Source organism: Montipora capricornis, chromosome 4 (assembly GCF_036669925.1).
Source record: "Montipora capricornis isolate CH-2021 chromosome 4, ASM3666992v2, whole genome shotgun sequence".
Lineage (NCBI taxonomy): Eukaryota > Metazoa > Cnidaria > Anthozoa > Scleractinia > Acroporidae > Montipora > Montipora capricornis.
In genome coordinates, this window is record NC_090886.1 from 13614277 (window position 1) to 13636776 (window position 22500).

The following is a 22500-nucleotide window of genomic DNA, read 5'->3' on the forward strand; positions in this document are numbered from 1 at the left end:
TTAAATAAACAGGGCCATGATGATCTCTCAAAAAGAACAATTTATCCCTGCTATTAACTTACATTAAGACTTTTCTACAACCATGTTCATTGTATTGTATTTAATGTTGAATCAGTTGTAATATCTTAATAATTATTGTGTCTGACTAGCCTGGCATCTCTTGAAGTAAGCTTAATTATGGCTCTAGACTGGCAAATGTTGAACAAGTACAGCGTAGCTACCTCTGGAAATTTGAGCTGAATGTACATGTATCAGTGTTAGCATTGCTTTAAAAATTCTAGATTTTACAAATAATCAGGATGGTTAGTACTTCTGGCCCTAAATTATTTATCAGGTTTTGTCAACTAATATTTTGCAGACTATCACATCCTTTTGATGCCAATTTGTCTGATATTAATAATAATTTAACAAATTAATCTAATCTGTTGTAAAGCATGCATGAAGTGGATAGAGCAAATCAATAAAGAAATGAAGGGGAAACACAAGAGACAGCTTGCTGAATGTTTTCCTTACTTCTTGGAAAACAAGCTGCTTAATGCAAATTGTGGATGGTATTTACGAAACTGCTCCTGTATTGTGTTGTATGAATGAACCACAGGCTTCTTTATTTGTTTTCTAATAAAGAATTTCTTAATTTCGTCACGCATTCAGCTAACATTCTTGGAAAACTTCATTATTCCAAATCCTACATGTACGAGTGGCACTATCTGTACTTTCATAAAACACAGTTTGTTTAAAGCAATCAGAGTGTACATGTATGATATATTGAAACTTAATAATATTATAAAATAGAGATGCTAAAAGGACACAGTAGGAAAAATGATTATCCCTTAACTCTTTCACTCACCCCTTTTCACTGGGTCCATCTAAATCTCCAGCCAAAATACTGTACGCTCTGAGAACTTTTGATTTGCATTCAGTACAAAATCTGAGATAAGGCAGCAATGGCAAAAACATTGACATCAGTCCAAAAATTGCCACAGGTTTGGAATTAAAAAAAGGAAGTAAGGGGGAATATTCTTTAGCAGTGACGTTAAACTTGAATATTACTTTCATAGCTGACATTTAATGGAGGGGACATCTTTAAACCCACTGACACTTCAAACACCCTAGGACGCCCTCAGCGGATGAGTAAAATCATCAGCCATTAGACAGTCTCACTCCCAGGGGTTAATGGAGGGGTTTTTGATGGCTTAACCCAATGACACCTCAAACGCCACAGGACGCCCCTACGGGTTTTTGATGGCTTAACCCATTGACTCCTGGAGCTTCCCCATTTACAAGTAAAATCGTCTGGCATTAGACAGAGTGAAATACTAGGTCTGGCCGGTTTAGATATCAAAGGGTTAACCCAATGACACCTCAAACGGCCTATGAAGCCCCTAGTTGAATCATCTGGCATTAGACAGAGTAGACTCTGTTAAGTCTCAGTCTCCCAGAGGTCAATGGGTTAAGACGTTAATACATGTATACCAGACTAAAATGGCACAAGACAAAAGAGCCATTGTTATTCTGATTAGGAATTTCTGATCAGGTATTGATAGATTGATTTAATTTGCTTTTATGTTTTATGGACATTATTTCTGATCTGGTATTAGGTATATTAGACAAGCCACATTTCAACCCTCCATCTGTAGTAACCAGGGTTCTTCAGTAATAATATTATTGTAAAACTCACAATGTTAGAAATCAGGAATGAGAGTGCATTAAAGATGTCCCCAGAGGCTAAGGTGTACATTTCAGAGTTAAATTTACAGCACAAAGGCAATGTCAACAGTAACTTGCATTCATAGCTTTCAGGTATAGAGGACAAAAGGCTACTAAAGTAAAGGGGAGCAAATTTTTGTATTTCCATTACAAAGACCTACAAAAAGCGATTTTCAAAGCATTTCCTCTCCCTCTGTCTATCAATAAACTGTTTAGTACAGTACACAAACATCATAATTATTTCTGAATTTCCAGAACTCCTAAAATTATTCTTGAGTGAAACTATAAGAAACTGTTGGCTAAAACTTGCTCCTGTGCAAATTTCACAATGATACAATGTATACATTTTTCAGATTTACCTGTGCTTTCTCAGGTAATTCTCTAGTGTGTCCAGAAGAGCATCCGAATCTATTAGCACCACCTATATGAAGGACACAAAGCAATGTTAAGGCCCAAATACAATATTTGTTCTTCAACTTCTTTATTCACTTTATATAATTATTACAATACCGTATTTACCCGTGTATAAGTCGACCTTTTATGGCCTCAAAAGAAGCTCCAAAAATCGCCCTCGACTTATACACGGGTCAAAGATTTTGAGCCAAGTTCCAGCTAAATAATTTATTCAAAATTAACATAATAATGTTGTCTTGGGCATAACGAACGCAATGGACAAAAGCCGACGTACATTGTAGAAGACTTCAAAATGAATGACAAAAGACTTCAAAACGAATGTAAGCAATTCCAGTTGAAATAAAAAAGGATTTGTCCAACTCTAAATGTTGAAGATACTCACAAGCACAAATATGAAATAGACACTGGAAATTTTCGTTTTCCAAAGGCGGAAAGCTCTATAAGGCATTTCTGTTTCTTCGAATAAAACACGATCGTTCAACGGCTTAGTAACCTGGCGCAATACCTCGTGTTTGCGTGCAAGCATCGTCACTCGTGTTTGCGTGAAAATGCTGGTTGGTAATGATTGTTTTTTATTCTTTATACAAACCTGGCAGATTTAAATGCTTTTGCAAACTTCGTATTGTTTGGTTTATGAGTTTTGTTTTGTTTGTCATTTGAGAAATTGTAAGTCAAGGACCAATTAAACCTTGCACATTTTCGCATCGTTCACAAGTTATTTTCAAAGATTGACTCCTGCTTCTGTGATGTTGCATTGTGCTTATCCTCTAAAGCCCTTTATCCTTGAACAACGAAACAGGTGAGTTTGAGGTTTACATGTTCGATTTTCAGAGAACTTTTTCGAAACTCAAGGACAAAACGCCCGCATATACAATGTGTACAACAGCTGCTGAACAACAAAACTATTAAGCGCTTGAGGCCCTGATTTTTTTGTGTATCCACATTTCCAGAAATCGAAGAATACAAGATTAGTGTCCCATGAACATTTGACAAAGAAATTAAGAAATTGCGTTTTTTGCCATCAAAAAGGGGGGGTCGACTTATACATGGGATCGACCTATACACGGGTAAATACGGTAGTTACTGTACTTGGTTTTCCTTTGGTGGTGAATGTCATGTACATAAGGTTACAAATCAAGTGTGTGCTGAGCAGAAGATAATCACAACAATGAGGACTTGTGCTCTTTGTGAACACTGTGTGGTTAGGACCTACATTGTTAGTGTATTTTTTTAGGTTTACCTGTGAGGATTACATGTACAAAATCTAACCATTTAAAGATGTCATTACAAAAGAAGCCACTACTACCTCATGGTAGCAAATACTGGTAAATCAAGTGATGAATGGTTTGTAAAGAAACTAAAGCTGCTTTGCAAGATGAATGAAACAAACTGTTCAGTATCAAACGAATTGATAGAATAAAATTGTCCACAGTGTTGAGATTTCCAAGAGTACTTTTTTAGCATGAGCCCTTTGTCAGAATGAAACCACATGGTCTGGATTTGCTCCACCAAACGGCTTACTACCGGTAACACACGGATTGACAACTTTCAAACCTCAACAGGATGATCAATTTACACCTACATTGTATCAACCAGTTTGAAACCAATATTTCTCTGCCAGATAGTCTGCTGTGAAACCAGCAGAGGGGTAAATTTGCTCAGGTTTGTAGTTGCAAATAGCATCTTACATGTACATGTAGGTGGCTAGGGTGGTTGAATTGGCTTATTTTTCACAATATTTTCTTATACTTCATCTCACCATACCTCATCTCGGCATTCTTGGGATAATAAATCCCATACATCTATCCAGCTTCTGAAGAACAGTAACATCAATGTGTCAGTGAGAAAGAAGTGACAGTCACTTTATTAACATTTATTAAGAAGCTTACATTTACTATATATAGCTGAAAATAGGTGCTCTAATATTATTTTGTGGACATGACATATTAAACCGCAAAAAAACAATGGAGATACCAAGGCTGCTGCCTGACAGTCACCCGGTTGCCTGGGGCGCCTTATTTGCGAGCGTGGGCGACCAAATTTCTAAACAAATAGCCCAAAGGGGCGCTTTACTTGATTCATCCTCACTTTCTTGTAAATATCATCCCAGCTGGAATTAATTAATTCTGGGCTCTTGAAAAAATGACTTGGGCTACTAACTTTTCATGCTGGAAGACCGAAGGGCTCCCCGAAAATTTTCTTAGGCAGCAGCCTTGAGATACAGTCAAATAATGAAGGAAAATCAAAGTACCAAAGAAAACAATGCTAAGCACTGGCTTTAACACGTCAACTGTTGAAAGTACACATACTTTTTAATTAAGAGACATACCCTGATGGTCTTGATTTGTGAGTTTCAAGTGAATGAAGAGGGCATCTCCTATAGAATTAAACAAAAACATTTAAAAGTATGGTCGTGTTGAAAAAGCACACCCATAACAATTTTTTACAAACTGTACAGGTCTACGAAGCCTTGGAAATATTACATATAAGAACATTTTGACCTTCAATTAAATCAGGGCTGTCAAAAATTTTGAATCACGTTCTTTTTTTGATCCCACTTGTTATCTTGTGGATTAATTTTTTAAGCGTCTATCCAGTCAAGATCAAAATTAATGACTGCGATGTCAAGGCCAAATCAAGCACAATAACATCAAGTCTTGTGTCAGGTTCTGCTTTTGATCCCACTAATTGTTGCCTTGTGGATTTATTAACAAAACCTATATTCAGGTATAGTTGTAATGTTAGATAAGCATCAAACAGTGTCCCCCAAATGCTGCTCGTCAGGTAATTGTGAAGAACATCTCCCCTCCACCGACAGTCGTCCAACAGTCGGGCGACTGCTGGCCAACACTCGGCCGACACTTGACCGACAGACTACCGACAGACTACCGACAGACTACCGACAGGCTACCAACAGGTTAGCGACAGATGGTAAAATAAGAAGATTCAAGAATGGAACTTTCAGAGATTTGGCAAACCATTTTGTTTCTCAAAAAGTTAAGCTTTCATGCACTTTTGCATGAAAACTCTATGTAAAATTTACTGAGTACTTCAATTTGCTCAAAACACCACTGAAACTAAAAAGAAACGAGAACATTCTTGTGCATCAGTGAAAACTCTACTTAATTTCCCATCGAAGAGTGATGTTTGGAATTGCTCTATAATGCAATGCGATCCGGATTTGGCATATTGGTATGTCATTTATGTCGGCATAATATAGCTTGTACTGATGTAATACAATCAGTGATCGTTTGCCTCACAATAAAGGTTGCGTGCTTTGAACTTTCCTGTTAATATAAACAGCTTTTGTATTTCCAGCTGCATTTACTCTCAGCTAAAAATAACACTAACCTTTACCGTAATACCTTATCGTTGCAAATAGGAAGCAAAGGCTTAGAATTAAAGGGACAATCCATTTCATGTTGGATGTTGGGCATGCATCTAAACAAGGTACACTTCTGGACATAAATGTAGTAGTAAAGATCAACCTTGACATTATAATAATATCATTATTATTGTACATGTTGCAGTCCTTGATGACAACTCTGCCATTGATCCAAAATGATTGAGTCAATCAACTACAGTATTAGAATTTACCATTGTGAAGGCCAGTTCTCATTAAGTATCTAGATGATATAGTTAATTAAAAATTAGACCCGTAGCCCTTATGGGCAACAGGTTTAATTGTTTTAGTATTACCCAACTAGTCAGACAGAAAAGGCATTAGAATTAAGTTAGCAAATGCAATTTGAAGAAACATTTATTTGGGAATAAAACAAAAGAAAGCGTCACACATTTCACTAGTCAAGGACTATTACTAATAATCCTCTAGTAGCGTAGCCAATCAAAATGCAGGATTTGCATTAGTCTACTAGTTGGGTGATACTAATTACTGATAGACACTGATCAATGCAAAGGTCAACCATTTTAAATCTTGACATTCTGTACCTGTTACGTCTACATGAGGGAATGGCTTCTACCATTTCGCTGAGTCTGGATCTAGAAAGAAAAGCACCCGAAACTTTAAGCAATCAGCACGTCTAGTAAAATTAATGAGCACCATCAGTCCTTGCAGGACGACTTACCCATGAATATAAAAAAGAGCATACACAAGTTTCGGATCTTGCAAGAAGGGGTCTTCAATAGTCAGAACTATAGAAAAGAAACAGTCATGTTTAGAATAACAAGGGTTTAAATAAAAATTTGAAGTTGGCTGTTGGTTTGAGTCAAGGAACAGACTGATGTCATTGTCAAAATAAATTTTAATCGGAGGTTAATAAGAAAATCTACTGTAAGTTAAAGCTTACAGTGTATAGTACATTACCATACTAAGACAAAAAATTTACTTAAACGGCCAGGTGATCCTTAAAGGGGACGGAGCCCACACTCCAACAAAAAAATTAAAACCACAGAAAAATTAAAAATTGTTTAAAATAACATTTGTGGGGGCATTCTTCAAAGAAATCAATTTTCAAGTTTACCCATCCCAACTAATTTTTTAAATACGAAATGCTATTATACAAAGTTCGAGCATTCTGATTTGAAGTTATTCTTTAGTAGGAGTATTAAAAGGTTCCACTTGGGCCAGGAAGAACCTATTAAAATGGCTCTCTCAATTGGTGTACTCAGAAAATGATAGTCACAAGAAAATGTACAGAAACATCAAAGTATAATCCTAAACACACTATCGTATACCCGTTCAAGGAAACTAGAGGTTGTAAAGAACTGAGTGATAAGCATGAACTGCTCCATTTGCAGCTGATTTACTGTAGGTGTCTGTTTTGCCATTATAGCTGAGAAAGGGCAGCATAATCAGAAACTCCAATCCTCTTAACGGCAAATTATTGTATTCATTTGGTGAAAACAAAAGAAGCTTTTACAGGCTGAAACTGGTGGAAAAGTGGCACCTCGCTACTTGCAAACAGAAGCATACTTGAAACTAATAAACGAAAGGGAAAAGTGATCCTCACACTAATCTGCACAATTTAAGCCATATGCAGCCCGTTTTAGGAATGCTTTCTTGTATTTTGTTTTTCGCTTGTTCACAGGACTTGAAATTGCGACCAATACAGTTGCATTTGAGACTAAAATTTAATTTTTCCCTTCAATGCAACTAAAATACTGTATCAGACTGGAGAAGTCGCATGTTTGAGACCTGTTTTCACCTTCACTCTTTCGGAACAAAAAGGTTAGCAGTTGTGACTTTGCTACTACTTTAAGGATGGTGCCTACTATTGTTATTGCGCATACGTTCTGCGCATCTCCAGATACTTGGATTTCCTATCACTGATGCTTACTAATACAGGGATACTTTTGCGCGGTTTAAAACTATCCGGAGAAAGTAGATCTTAGTAAGTACTCTTGGTATCCAAAAGAAAATTGGGGGTAACCATGCATTTTTGAGAGATACTTACCGGTAAGCTTCAATTTGAGAAAGAACGCCATACATTGCTTTGTATTTTAACGCTTTTTACAAATATTACTCATGAATTATCTTTGATAAATGCGTGGTTTCCCCCGAATTTTCTTTTTGGATTTCAATAACACTTGTTAACATCTACATTTCCTGTATAATCACACACCGGGGCAAAAATATCTTTAATTAGTAGGCACCGTCCTTAATTTGCTAAAATAAAAAAAGAAATGACAAGATTATGTTGTTGCTCGCCGTGGGTTTTCTTGCAATCTGAAGATAGCGTAATAGTAGCGTAATTTAGTAGACTGCTGCGATATTACAAGCACAACTCCATTCCTTCATCATTTTCAGCAGTTTCTTTACATACAAGTATTGCAGACTCATATCTGCTGACAATACAATGCAGTGCAACGATTTTGCAACTACAATTTGCGAAATTGTAACTAAATTTTCGTATCTTGTTGCAAAATTGCGACTGGATGTTTCATTGATTTCGAGCCCTGATTCACTGGTACTAAAGTACTAACTTTGGCCAAACTCTTCAGGGCTCGAAATTAACGAAAAAATCCAGTCGCATTTTGCGATAAGATATGAAAATTTAGTCGCAATTTCGCAAATTTTAGTCGCAAAATGGCCACGCTACATTGTGTTGTAAGCGGTTTAGCAAAAATACGAGCCCGCAATACTTGTGTGTAAAGAAACTGCTGAAAATGGCGAATGATCGAAGGAATGCAGCTGTGCACGTAACGTCGCGCTATCTTCAGAGAAAATTCATGGCGAGAAACAAAATAATTTTGCATTTATTAATTTATTTTAGCAAAAGTAGCGGCAAAGTGGCAATCGCTAACCCTTTTGTTTCGAAAGAGCGAAGGTGACAACAAGTCGCAAATTTGCGACTTCTCCAGATATTTTAGTCGCAAAAGGAAAAATTTAGTTGCAAATGCGACTGTATTGGTCGCAATTTCGAGCCCTGCTCTTGCAACCAAGGACCAAATTAAAAATAGCCGAACAATGGGGAATAATTAGCGTACTAAAGTTGTAGTGACTCTAAAATGGCAAAATGAGGAAAATGCCCTCCTATTTTGTGCATGGTATAATTTACACGCAATGCTATTGTCTCTTATAGACAAGACTGAGAAATTCAGGAGGCTTCACCTGGATTCGAACCCATGCTCTGTGATGCTGATGGGTTGCTCTACCAACTGAGTTACTGTATGAAGCGACTCAGTTGGGAGCAGGCCAATTTGTCAACTGAGCCTTAATTTTGGTTCTTCTGGATACAAAAGCAGGATTAGTGATCATTGTTTAAAAGTTTTGTTTTGATCGCCATGAGAGACATCACCATTGACAACACATTTCCTCAGTTCACTGTCACCAAAAGGTCACGAAAAGCTTTCTATAAAAATTTCATAAATTACTGACTCCAGTTTTAGAGAAAAATACATGTACATAGATACAGTCGAACCTCGATTATCGGGACTTGTTGGGACTAGACGAAATAGTCCGGATAATCGGGGGGTCCGGATAATCGAGAATATGAATATTAATGAGGAACAAAAACTGATTAAATTAAGAAAGCGATATTTAATCGTAAAACAAAACATTTACAAATCGTTTGGAAAACAAGATGGTCTACATCTTCACTGTCCGATGTGAATCGTCATGATCTTTTCCTTGCTCTTGCGGATATCAGATATCTGCCGTTTACTAATGCCATATTCAGCTGACAAATCGGTTCCTTTTTCTTCTTTCTCTAATCGCAAAATTATAGCCTGTTTATCTTTTACCGAAAGAATGGATCCCTTCCGCTTCAAGGACATGATGATTGTGAGGTAGCGTAGCTTGTTCGCCGAACGAGCCAATAGAGGGTGAAATTTCACTTAGCAACAAAGCAACTCTAAGCCAATCAGAACTCATTCAAAAGTTGTTCATTAGTTACGACGTGTGCGAGCGCTGCTTTATTTTGCTTTTTGAAAGCGAAACAAACTTGCCTTTACTTCACATTTCAACGCTGTAGTTTTAAAAGTAATATGGCTACGGATCTTGATCATGACTACTAATTATTCATGACACAATTGGGACCAGAGAAAAAGTCCGGATAAATATCGAGAAATCCGGTTAATCGAGGTCCGGATAATCGAGATTTGACTGTACCGCTATTTCCTGTTTGCACAGCTTGAAGTTGGTTAAGCCAAAGAACAGTCTCTCTTTGGTCGCAACATTAAAATATTAAGAATAAAATAAAAGACGTTTAATCACCTCCCCTGTTGGTTATCTTTAACGGTTCCAATGCGGGTTGTCCTGAGTCAACCAGCTGATTGTACAAGCGTTCAACACTGCACAAGGAAAATCAAAATTAATTTTAAGGACACAATACGTTAGCAAAACAACCACCGTCCACTCTAATTTTCAAAAACCTCTGTTTTTGTGGACCTATGCTTCGGAAACATCCATTTTCAATCGCTTGAGTGTGGACGGTCATTATAACAGAGGTAATCGAAAACACGTTATTGTGGACGGGGCCTAAATCTCATGTCGTTGGAGCTTGAGCATCCCATAGTTCTAAGAGTGTGCCTGTGGTTTTTTTGTGGAAGTCTGGGTCTCAGTTTTAGTATTTTCAAAATGAAGTCTTTGATTTCCATTCCCAGCGAGGTGTGAATTTTCCTATCTGACAACTCTTTGTAAAAGCCACAGATATTCAAAACACAGGAAAATGCTCAACTCCGGCAAATTAACTATAATTATTAACTATAATAATTTGTTAACTTCACACTACTATTAGACATTGGCCACAGAAAACCATCGGGCGCTGCTTATGTAATAAATTTTCTACCTTTGGCTGGGTTGTCTGTTGTTTTTTCTTCGGGCAACCAATCTTTTCATTTTACCAAAAACTAGTCGCTCGGTAAACTTTCTGGTCGTAAGTTGACCTTTTATGGCCTCAAAGAAGCTCCAAAAATCGCCTTCAACTTATATGCGGGTCAAAGATTTAGAGCCAAGTTCCAGCTAAATAATTTATTCAAAATTAACATAATAATGTTGTCTTGGGCATAACGAATGTAGTGGACAAAGGACTTCAAAATGAATGTGAGCAATTCCAGTTGAAATGAAAAAGGATTTGTCCAACTCTAAATGTTGAGGATATTCACTAGCAAAAATATGAAATAGACACTGGAAATTTTCATTTACCAAAGGTTGAAAGCTCAAATAGGCATTTCTGTTTCTTCAAATAAAACACAATCATTCAATTACTTAGTAACCTGGCACAACACTTCACGTTTGCGTGCAAGCATCATCACGCGCGTTGCCTGAAAATGCTGGTTGGTAATGATTATTTTTTATTCTTTATACAAACCTGGCTTATTTAAATGCTTTTGAAAACTTCGTAGTGTTTGGTTTATCAGTTTTGTTTGTCATGTGAGATACACGGTAGAGTACTTTTCAATTGAGTGCCAAAGTAATTACTTTGGCCAATCAAAAAGGTCGGAGACACTCCAGTAAACCAATCAAAACTCGAAGTAATTACAAGTAGCAGACACAAAGCGCAGGAAAATTTGCACATGCGAGGCACAATTGGTTTTGGTTTCACTTCTGATTGGTTGAAAAAATGGCGCGAGAACTTTGAACCAATCACTGAGTGAAGTAATCATAAACCAAAGTAATTCACTAATTACTTTCGACACTCAATTGAAAACCACTCTATTATAAATCAAGGACCAATTTAAAGTGGTACTATGATCAAAAAATCATTTCCTTTTCTTCTTCTGATTTTGAAAGCATGTTCGCTTAACACCTAACTGGCAAAATTTTGACCTTTGAGTGTTATCCAAAGGATGTTTTTTTTGAGTGTTAGTTTTGGATTTAATGGTCCGAAATTAATCACGTTCAAAACTGGCCGATTGGACCTCAGAGGGTTGGATCTAGCGAAAATGACGTCATTTACTCACTAGCTTATCATTTCAGCGTGTAAACGCAATTTATTATATATACAAAACACGGGTTGAAAAGTCTGAAAGCCCGAAACTCCCGTGCTGCATATTAAATAGGCCGCGTACACACGCATTGCATTCTTAAACTACTGAGTGTTTGGCGTCATTTTCTCCTCGACCCAGCTCTCTCAAGATTTTGAAGTTAGTAATGGCGGACCAATAAATAAGAAAATTCCAGCTAAAATAAACAGGTGTCTTTTTAAAATCAGAACTTAAAACTTGGGTGAGTTAGTGTTTAGTTAACATAGTTTTGAAATCCAAAGGAAAAACAAAATTTTTTTTTGGTCGTAACACCACTTTAACTTTGCACATTTCACAATGTTTTTGAAGTCATTTTCAAAGATTGACTCCTGCTTCTGTGATGTTGTGCTTATACTCTAAAGCCCTTCATCCCTGAACAACGAAACAGGTTAGTTTGAGGTTTACGTACAATACATCTTCGATTTTCTGAGAACTTTTTCGAAACTCAAGGACAAAATGCCCACATATACAACAACTGCTGAACCACAAAAGTATTAAGTGCTTGAGACCCTGATTTTTGTCTCTCCCCACAGTTGAATACAAGATTAGTATCCCATGAGCATTTTAGAAATTGCTTTTTTTTTTGCAGTCAAACGGGACTGATACGTGGGATCAATTTGTACACGGGTAAATACCGTATCAACAATAGTAAGACTTAGCTCATTGCAAATCAGATAAAAAGCAAGGAAAATCTTCAACCAGTCTGTAATACTAATAATTTTATAATGTTTCAATGTAACAATTGCATTGGGATTTTGTTTTGTACATAATAACAATAATAGTAATAATAATAATAATAATATTAAATAATATCATTAACCCTCTGACGCCTCATAATGCTACCTGTGCAGATTTGCCATAGAGGGGTTCTCAATTAAAGTTACCATAGCCTGCTGACAGCAGAATCAATTCCTACTACGTTGTCATCACCAGCTACTATAAGTACAATGCAGGTTTACTCTTTAAACATGGCTGTCCACTATAAGCGCCTCCGACAACCCTTCACAGGGAGACCCTACTCGCATTTCTGAAGATTTAAAAATCTCTCTTTTCAATCTTTGATACCCAACAACGCCATAATTAAGGCCCAAATTTAGTCATGCTAAAACTAAACACAATGTAACTTGTGTGCCAATTTCAGGTTGTCAACTCAATTCAGTTGCTTGTTTACTTTAGGATCAGCTGAACTGCTCTGCAATCAGCTGTGCAGAATGGCCAAATAATGAATAAATTATATATGAACGAGATCTCAAATTTTCCACTTGTACTGAACAAATGTGCATAATAGTATATCGTTCACGGTTTTACGAATAGGCTTACAAAATTAATGGACATCTTGCATTGGAACTCTTTCTGAAACTAAGGAATATTATATATTCCTTCACTTATTTTATAGTAAAGCATGGGGAAAGTACAATACCTGGAATTATTCAGCCATAAACAAGAACCAAAGAATAATTTTATCCTTTTAACAAAATAAAACCTAGCCAATATGCTGACAATAAAGAATCAGCAGATTTAGAATAAAAGTCATTTGAAGGCGTCTTAATTTAGAATAAACAATGCAAGTTACTTAACATGTAAATAATTTACCTCCAAAACAATGAGAAAATAATATAAAAATAGAAAAATGCTCGAACAATTCCTTTACCTTCTCCGACATCCCACGCATGGAACAGAGTGGGAAAGGAAGGCTAGAACATCCTTTTGTCGTACCATTGTAGCAACTGAGAGATCGTCTGCACCGAGACACTGAAATCGCTAAAAAATTAAATGACAGAATATCACCTCCTGACAACCTACGGACCGTTCTATACATTCATCAACTTGAATGTTTACATAGAGGATCGGACTTAATTAACTAGTCATCAGGAGAAAACAGGAGGCTGAAATATTTTGGTGGAGGGCTAACTACCCTCCATGACGTTACTATTTTACGATTTTCAAGGCGAATTCTTGGTTGATTAAGCTTGGAAGCCATGTCGATGATTAAGCTTGACAGACAGGTTATAAATTTAAAAATAAAGTAGGCCGGTGTTAACTGATTTATCTCTTACAAGTGATCAAACTTCGATTTGTCTTAAAACGAGCCACACGTTTACAATGTATATTGAACTGCGTCGGCTAAATGTGTCCTTAAGTTATCTGTTTTCGACGATAAAAAAACCTACCACAGTGAGAGGAAAAATAGCATAAAATGTCACAATATTCGACACTGACCTTGCTGAAAGCTTGAAGTTCGTCTTCGTTCAGCTTGCACGTTGAAATTACAGTTTCGGGTATTTCCATGACCATCTAAGGCAGAAAATAACCGAAACAGACACTGGACATGAAGGCCACGGAAATGAATTTTCTTTCTCCGGAATAACAAGACAAGAATGATGATGATATGTACAATACCGTTAAGGTGTCTTCAATATTTAGAGGGATTTGTCTCCTCTCGAATGAGTAGTCAGCTTCATCTCGGCATACAGCTACGAGTTTCGCCATTGATATCACCGTAAGACAGCTTGTACACGAACAAAAGACTTCCTTGAATTGTTAACAAGGAAATAAAACCCGTCCAGCGATATGATATTTCCAAGAAAAACTCTGATAGTAGTGTTTCGTTGCAGTCGAGAAATTTACGCCATACCATCCAACATTGCGCTCCCAAGTATGAAACTTTCCCAAGAATCGTCACGATGCCACGAGGGCTTCACTTGTGAAAAATGTCTGCGCATGAGTGGCGCAAAATAGCACGTGATACGTTTCCGGGACTATCATTGGCTCTCGAGAAAAACAGAAAAATGGCTGCCGTTTGAGAATCGGTAGCTTGTTGGTTTCTGGTCTTTTTAGAGCGATCAAGGCTAGTTTTAACGCCAGTCTCAAGTGGAATGTATTCTTAGAGAACGTTTATGCTTTGTAACATGTTTGCAACTCCAATCCAACGAGTTCCTCGGAAAATTTGCTCCTGGAAAATTTTATTTCGTGGGATAAGTTTGTTGCCACCGGGTACAAAAAGTTACTGTAATGTGCAGAAAGGAGGATTCCTAAGGTTTCCGTTCATGTGTAAATTGGCTTGTACCAGGTGGCAGGGAAATGGCAATATTGTTCAACGTGAAGGTTATTTTTTTCTGCGTTACTCACTTACGATCGGCACCTCTACATGAATGATCAATGATTCGATCTGATCAGATGTGAATTTGATTTTGATTTTTAAATAGCTGCTTTTAAGGTCATTTATATTCCCTTTTGTGGTGAATGTCTAAGTTATTGTACTTTTTAGCAGTCACAACTCAACGATCCTTGCGTTCAAGTAGTTACCTAGTTATGGATTTGCAATTAATTTGAGTTTAAAATCAAAATCAAAATCCATGTTAGTTAAAATAATATTTGGAAGAACAGAAGTGTAGGTACAGATGTATATAGATATCTATAAATTCAGGTTCGTGACTGTTTTCCAAATCTTTTTTTTTTTAGACTGTTGTTTTCTGGAAGCATTAATGATGTAATTTTGGTTTTAGGGGACTGTCATGTGTTGTTGGATCAAGGAATCTGTTTTGAGTCAAGTTATGGTTGACAGTGGATAGTTTTTCCCGAAAAGGCTGAAAGGAAGCTTTATTGCCTTGGACTTTTTTTGGTTACACCCCACATGCACACATCCTGTAGTGTATCTTTATTATAGTTAGCACATGACCCCAGAAGCATGTATTATTGCTTTAATATTGATTGTGTTTGAATAAAGGATATTGTTGTCTTGTCTTGTAGATAATGCAAAACAGCCTCAGTTGTATTTGCATTATTATTTCTGAGTTTTACTTTTAAAGGGCAAACCATTAAAAAGTGCTCATAGTTTGCAGGAGTCCAGGAAAATTATTCCAAATATTCATTGATTTGAAGTTCCTGAAGCAGGTAAATCTTGAAGAGTTTACGTAACGATATTTGGAAGATACAGCATTTCTATTTGGGAATGTTTAAGTCCACAGAATTTATTACTGGGTTGCCTATGGGCAAACCCAGTCGAGGTGTGCGTTTAGTTTGTTTGTTTTCTTTTTTTTTTTGTTTGTTTGTTTGTTTGTTTTTTTTTTTTTTCATGTCGGTAAAAGTCTTGCCTGTCACTCCCCTGGTAAGTGGTGTCTTTGTGTATAGAGCCTTCTGCGCGTATTTTGTTAGGATCGAGAGGGTAGTGGAACTGCGTATATTTCTCTGGTGGACACAGTAGAATCATCAACTTAGCCTGCAATGGCGTCGAAAGTCATGCAACGCGAATGGCGTTTTAGTGGATCCTTAAACCAAATATACCCTTATGGAGCTCAATAATGGAAAGTCAGTTGGATAAACTAGGCATGAATCTCAAAAGCGACGAGTACTGGACTTCGACAACAATCTATCGCCCGTCGAGACGAAATCAAAGTGAGCAGTATTTACCTGAAGTACATGGTAATTTGACACAATTGAGTTTCTTGTCTTCACACACGCAATGAAATAGGAAGAGGTTTTAACCTCTAAGAGCACATATGTTGTTTGTTTCTATAAAATTTTCGCTGGAAAAGGATTCTGTGGTATTTTCTGCCTTTGTGAATTATGATATCATGTTGTGTATTGAATTTTCGAGCTTAAGGTTCAAATGTGATATGGGAAAAGTTTTTAGTATTGCTCTGTAAGCAGGAAGGGTTCACAGGCTTGTTGGAAGCGTGCTTGAGTTTCAACAAAATGAGGCCCAAAATCAGTAAAAACTTGTGACGCAGATGAATAATGAAGTAGCTGCTATTTCCAAAATGATGGAATTACCTGGTGATAAATAACGTCGTACGCGTCTTGGAGAGTAAATTTTGACTTTGCATAAACAAGAGTTGGGCGATTGTGATATTTGTTTTGACTTCGCTCATTTCATTGTCAAACTTTATAACACTTGACAGAAAAAGAAACTTACAAAAACCCGGTATCTTGCCATCATTTGACACAGATGCTTCACTGTTTGGCGAGTAAACATGCCGCGGTAACTTAATCACGACGCCCGCTGAATTCCGGCCATGTCACTTTCGATTTTGCAATTTACTTGAATGTAGCAAAAATCTCCCAAAATGTTTGTTGCTGATCGTAACTTTTTATATTCTATATTCACGGTTCAAAATTAATGTTGTTTTCATGTCGTAAATATTTTATTCTCGATCGACCGTCCAGGAAACTTCCTTCTGCTTTTTCTGAAAACTGTGTATCAATATTTATTTGCTTTTTCATCAATATTTGTTTTGCATAAAGCAAGCTACCAGAATCTGTACCTTGCTGAGTTCGCATTTGTTAGCGTTAATAGTATTTTCGGTCAGATGTCTCTGTTTTTTATGAGGGGTTTATTGTTTTGGTCTCCCATCCCAACACTAACCCCGCGAAACAGGGCTTGACTTCAGTGAAGTTTAGTATTACAAAGTTTTCGGATGCTCATATGGCACACTTGTGGTGAAAAGAAGTTGTGAGGGAACTTGAAAATTATCAACATGTCAGCCCAGAAGCCAATGTTTCTCGCTTCTCTTTGATTTGTTATTCTTCAGAGACTGGAATGCTGTATTTCAATACCACACAATTCAGTGCCTTCTGATTTTCTGTAGCACGTATCACAGGCAAGCCAGTGTATGCTTCACAGAAGCATCTAGTTTTCTTTATGTTGAGAAGTACTGTAAGAGCTGTCAGGTAACTCAGATGGAAATTTGACAGACCTTAGCTGTAATTCAAATTATTAGTACAGTTTTGGTTGTTAGTGGAACAATATTTTATTGGGACATTTTTTAGTGAGTGATTAACCCATTGACTCCAGGGGATTCCCCAGTGACAAGTAAAATCGTCTGGTGTTAGACATTTTAACAACTTAATTTTGAAAAAAAATGCAAAAATCTTAACATTTTCTGCTAAATGCGGGCATCCGCGGAAACAGTGTGCAAATATTTAGTCGAAAGAGATACCATTTGGAAATTTAGTGGTATATTTTTTGCTCCATTTTTAAAAAGATAGATGCATGAATTGAAATCAAGATGGTACTCCATTAGCCGGTAAGCTCCACAAACAAATTTCCACTCAAACACTGTCACAGCAACCTAGACTCGCATTGACCTTGAAATTGTTAAAGAAATTTCCCTCGTAGCACTGTTGGCTAAAAAGTACGGTGGCCCACAACTAAAAAGAGAATCTCGCTGGCATAAAAACGCACTATGCAGTCAAAACATTCGTCCGTTTTACTGGCCTGAAAAAGGTTTTTTTTTATTGACGGAGATCGGATAAACACCCGATGGCAGCCATGTTTGATTTGAGCTATTGAAGTCACATGACAAGGCCTCGACCAATCAGACATTTTTCGCCAGTGAACACGAGGGCGCCAGCGTCTTCAGCACTCATGTGCAGACACTCACTCCAATTTTGGGTAGTATGTGGTGCAAGCTTGCACAAAACGTCCCGAGTCATTCAATCGTTTTCTACCCAAAATTTTCCAAACGTCATATTTAAATGTCCTTTGCAATGAAGTATTGATTAATTATTCTTAGACCTTTTGGAGAAACGTCCTATTAAGCAAAGTTTTTGTTTGTTTTCACTTTCATTTTTTTTTTTCAAGCGCAGTGTACTGATCTTTCAGCTTTCAGTATTCAAGCAGGTAGGGTAACTCTGTTGCAAGGGTTACCCTAACAGAAGGGTTGAAGGATAGCCCTGGTTTACAAGAAAAAATTCTAGCTATGGTCACCTTCTTTACGTCTCTGGTTGACGTGTTCCGTTATGTGCGACTAAACAGGGCCGAAGTTTACACAGTGTAGTGCCAAGGTAATCCTATCTGCCTAGCAGGGTTACCCTCCCTCCTTGAAAACAGACCTTTATACATGTAAGTCTGTTTAGATGTAATTATTATTTCCGAGACCACCATCGCGTCAAATGACAAGAGTTGATTAGTTTCTCAACCTGACGGACTATAACTGTTAAATTAAGGACGGCACCTACCAAGGCTGTTGCCTAACAGGAGCCCGGTAGCCTGGGGCTCCCAAAGAATAGCTCTGGGCGCCTTAATTTTTCACAGCAACACCTTTCACTTCATATGTTGGGCTCCTAAGTTCTCAGCGTTTAGCTCTGAGGGCCCCTTTAAAATTTTCTTAGGCAGCAGCCTTGCCTACTATTTGTTATTGCGCATACGTTTGGCGCATTTCGAGATACTCGGATTTCCTATGGGTGGTGCTTATTAATACAGGGATATTTATGCATTTAGAGGCTCAAAACTATATGGAGAAAGCAGAACTTAGTAAGTGCTCTTAGGAGCCAAAAAAGAAAATTGGGGGTAACAAAGTATTTTTCAGAGATAATTAAGCTTCAATTTGGAAAAGAACGCCATACACTGCTTTGTATTTTAAAGCTTTTTACAAATTTTGTTGATTAATTATCTTGGAACAATGCATGGTTACCCAGAATTTTCTTTTTTGGATTTCAATAACACTTGCTAAGATCTTCCTTTCCCGCATATTCAGTAAACCATGCAAAAATAGTAGGCACTGTCCTTAAAACCATGTTACGACCTACATTTATTATTTTACCAAGGGCGATTTGTGAAAAGGTATCAGTCACTGAATAATTTGACAAACTATTGTATGCTGCAAGTAAGGAGAAGGGGTACAAAATCTATTGGGACACCTAAAACAATGGGCGAAGAATTGATACAAAGGCTTACTTCATATTTTCTAATAATTTCCCTTTTCCCTTATAAGCCTCTCAAGTGCCCCCACCCCCTTCGGGAGTTGAGGCAGAATTAGTTGAATTTTGATATTCATGATTCCTGTCATTTTTGCCTCACTGATTAATGATTCTTACAAGAAGTTTCTTCCAGATTCAAGATTTACAAAGACTAAGTCTTTTTGATCACCTATTGACTTCATGATTTTCGCAGTGGCAACTTGGGCTGATAAAGGAACCTGAGCATTCGCATCGATTGTGTTTTTGCATCTCAGTAAATTTGTGTTTTGTGCCCAGGCTGAAATTCATCATGTAATCCCAACAAAATTTCAGCCCGGGGTTGAAACTCACCATGAAATCAGGCCCTTACGGCGAGTTTCAGCCCGGGTTGAAATCTCGCTCCGCGCACCGGGCTGAAATTTTGTTGTGATTACATGACGAATTTTAGCCCAGGCGCAAAACGCAAATTTGCGTGGTGGTGTGAAAACACAGTTGATGCCAGGGGCGTAGCGTGAGATTTTTAAGGTGTATGCACACGAAGAATGTTTTGAGCGCCAAAGGCACTTTAAACTAGTGGGGTCTGGGGGCATGCTCCCCTGGAAATTTTGAAATTTAGGGTGTCGGGAATGCCATTTCCGACTATTTTCGAAGGACATTTCAATAAATAAACAAGAAGGAAAATGCAGTAGTTAGTTGGTTTTTTTTACCTATCTGTTGAGTTTTCTCTGCAACAAGCTACAACACAAACAGAGGGTTTACAATTCAAGCATAGGGCAAGACATCGCAAACTCTGTTATAATATCATCATCATCATCATAGTCATATTTCTTTAAAAAATAACCGGGAACTGGTGGATTGGTGCTAAGACTGACACTGTGTGGGGGCCTCGAAGGGTAGAGGTTTTTTTTTGCTTTTTTTTGCTTTTACAGCGTTTCTTGCTGTTAAGGCCTGGCTAAAAGGGTACAACATGTTAGTGCAATATCATCCAGCATTGTTGAATCTAATATGTTGCACTCTTTTGGCATTCATGTTGCATCAAACATCGTCTTCAACATCATTCAAAGTTTCTTTTGTTCGAAGGAGTGAACAACAGTGTGGCATTTTTTTGGCCATCACATTCAACAGTGTTGCATGCGTGCTTGCGCTGCGGCTATCGGCATCCATGGTGATGGTTTATTCGTTGCATCTGTTTCATGCATTGCCACGTCAGTTCAAGCTTCAGAATGGAGAACGAGTCAAGTCTTGAATACCTGAGCGAAGAAAGCTTGAGCACGCAATTTCTCTTCGAACAAATAGCCCTTCTTGTGTTCAAAGCTCTCAGAGGCATGGCACCAATGTATCTGCAGGATACAGTCAAGACCCGGGACGCTACTCCCTACGCAGTGATGCCCTGGGTCTTCACAAGGTTCCTCACACTTGCATAGTGCAAGACCTCTGCAGACCGCGCATATGCTTTTGTAGTTCCCAGATTCTGGAACAGCCGTCCTCTTGCTATTGTAGAGAGTGACAGTCAGTAGTCTATTGATAATTTTAAAAGGAACTTGAAAACGCCAACAGGGCGAGATTTTGTTTTCTAAGGATTTTAGGTAGATTTTGGTTCCAGACCCTTGAGTCCAACATGCTGGATCCAACATGTTGTATTTGTTTGGCCTCCAACCATGTTGGATCCGTTTGGCAGGGGTGTCTGGAAAACCCGAATAGCGAATAGTTGCGAATAGCGAATAGCGAACAGCGAATAGTCGCGAATAGTACGAACAGTGCGAATAGTGGCGAATAGTGACGAATAGTCACCGCCTTATGCTGAACAATCTCGTAATCAAAGCAAAATAAAATAATATGCTCACCTGTCGTCGAAAGAGAATTTCGTGCATGCTTTTACAAACACTCTAAAGAAGACCAAACGTCAAAATGCAAAAATATAAATCACTTTCATTAATACATCAAGCTCATGATCATCTCCTCGCACAGTGGCGCCCGAACATAAATTTTAGATACTCACATTTCATCATCCTCATTGGTGCTGTCCGATCCGGCGAGACACGTTCTGTAAAAAGGAATAAAATCAAAATGTGAGGCAGTGGTTTGTGATTAAAGAGACAAACGAGCTACTCTGATAACCGTTGCGTTAATTAATTATCCAAATAAGCAACAGGATTTCAGTGCATTTATTACCTTTTCTTTTCAGGGCTCAAGCTGTCCTTCGCCGACACATCCCTGCTTTTTTAGCGGGAAAATCCCATCCAAAGTTGCTGCGCGGTTGACCAGGAAGTACTGGGTACCAAATTTTCGTCATTTCGTCACAATCCTCCACCCTTATTTGCCACTATTTGTTACTATTCGTAACTATTCGTGACTATTCGTCACTATTCGCGACTATTCGCCACTATTCGCATTATTCCTACTATTCGTGACTATTCGCTGTTCGGTATTCGCGACTGTTCGCTATTCGCTATTCGGGTTTTCCAGACACCCCAATGGTCGACCCTCAAGTGTTTGGGCGATTGTGATCTTTGTTTTGACTTCGCTCATTTATTGTCAAACTTTATAACACTTGACAGAAAAAGAAACTTACGAAAACCCGGTATCTTGCCATCATTTGACACAGATGCTTCACTGTTTGGCGAGTAAACATTCCGCGGTAACTTAATCACGGCGCCCGCTGAATTCCGGCGATGTTACTTTCGATTTTGCGATTTATTTGTGCAACCAAAAGTACAATGACACAATTGAACGTAGCAAAAATCTCCCAAAATGTTTGTCGCTGATCGTAACTTTTTATATTCTATATTCACGGTTCAAAATTAATGTTGTTTTCATGTCGTAAATATGTTATTCTCGAGCGACCGTCCTGGAAACTTCCTTCTGCTGAATAACGAATTCTTAGTTAAAATCGGCCTACAAGACTACCCAAACTTCTCCTTTTGCAAAGATGAACCAGAAAAACTTAGTCACCTCTTTTGGTCCTGTCCCAGAGTGACCGCTTTTTGGACCTTCTTACTACAACGCTTTATTTCGTCTCAGATTATTCCAGAAAACTACCAATTCAATATTCTTATAGCATTAGGTTTGATGCCAGACTCCCCCAAAAATCATTGTCAAATGAAAAATCATTGTCATTGTTAGCAAGATATTATATCTGGATTTGTAAAAACAATAAAACGCTACCAAAGGTAGAAGGCCTTTTCAGATGTCTTAAGTCGACCTATCTATTTGAACAAAAGGGTGTGGACACCTTACAAACGAAGTGGGAACTACTGAAAACTTTAATTTGGA

The 22500-nt window shown here is 37.8% G+C and overlaps 1 protein-coding gene across 2 annotated transcripts in view; it reads right to left on the reverse strand.

Moving 5' to 3' along the window:
- LOC138045596 (gametogenetin-binding protein 2-like) overlaps positions 1–14213 on the reverse strand; it is a 27705-nt gene extending 13492 nt beyond the window's left edge. The window contains exons 1-10 of one of the 2 annotated variants that reach the window (XM_068892152.1): positions 13948–14213; positions 13768–13842; positions 13199–13308; positions 9797–9873; positions 6207–6273; positions 6070–6120; positions 4451–4498; positions 3886–3934; positions 2067–2128; positions 848–928 (exon numbers count right to left, since the gene is read on the reverse strand). In XM_068892152.1, coding sequence (XP_068748253.1) covers positions 848–928; positions 2067–2128; positions 3886–3934; positions 4451–4498; positions 6070–6120; positions 6207–6273; positions 9797–9873; positions 13199–13308; positions 13768–13842; positions 13948–14037 — 710 coding nt within the window. In that variant the 5' untranslated portion in view covers positions 14038–14213. The remainder of the gene's footprint in view (positions 1–847; positions 929–2066; positions 2129–3885; positions 3935–4450; positions 4499–6069; positions 6121–6206; positions 6274–9796; positions 9874–13198; positions 13309–13767; positions 13843–13947) is intronic. The other variant, XM_068892153.1, reaches the window with a different exon arrangement.
- Positions 14214–22500: the final 8287 nt, after the last annotated feature.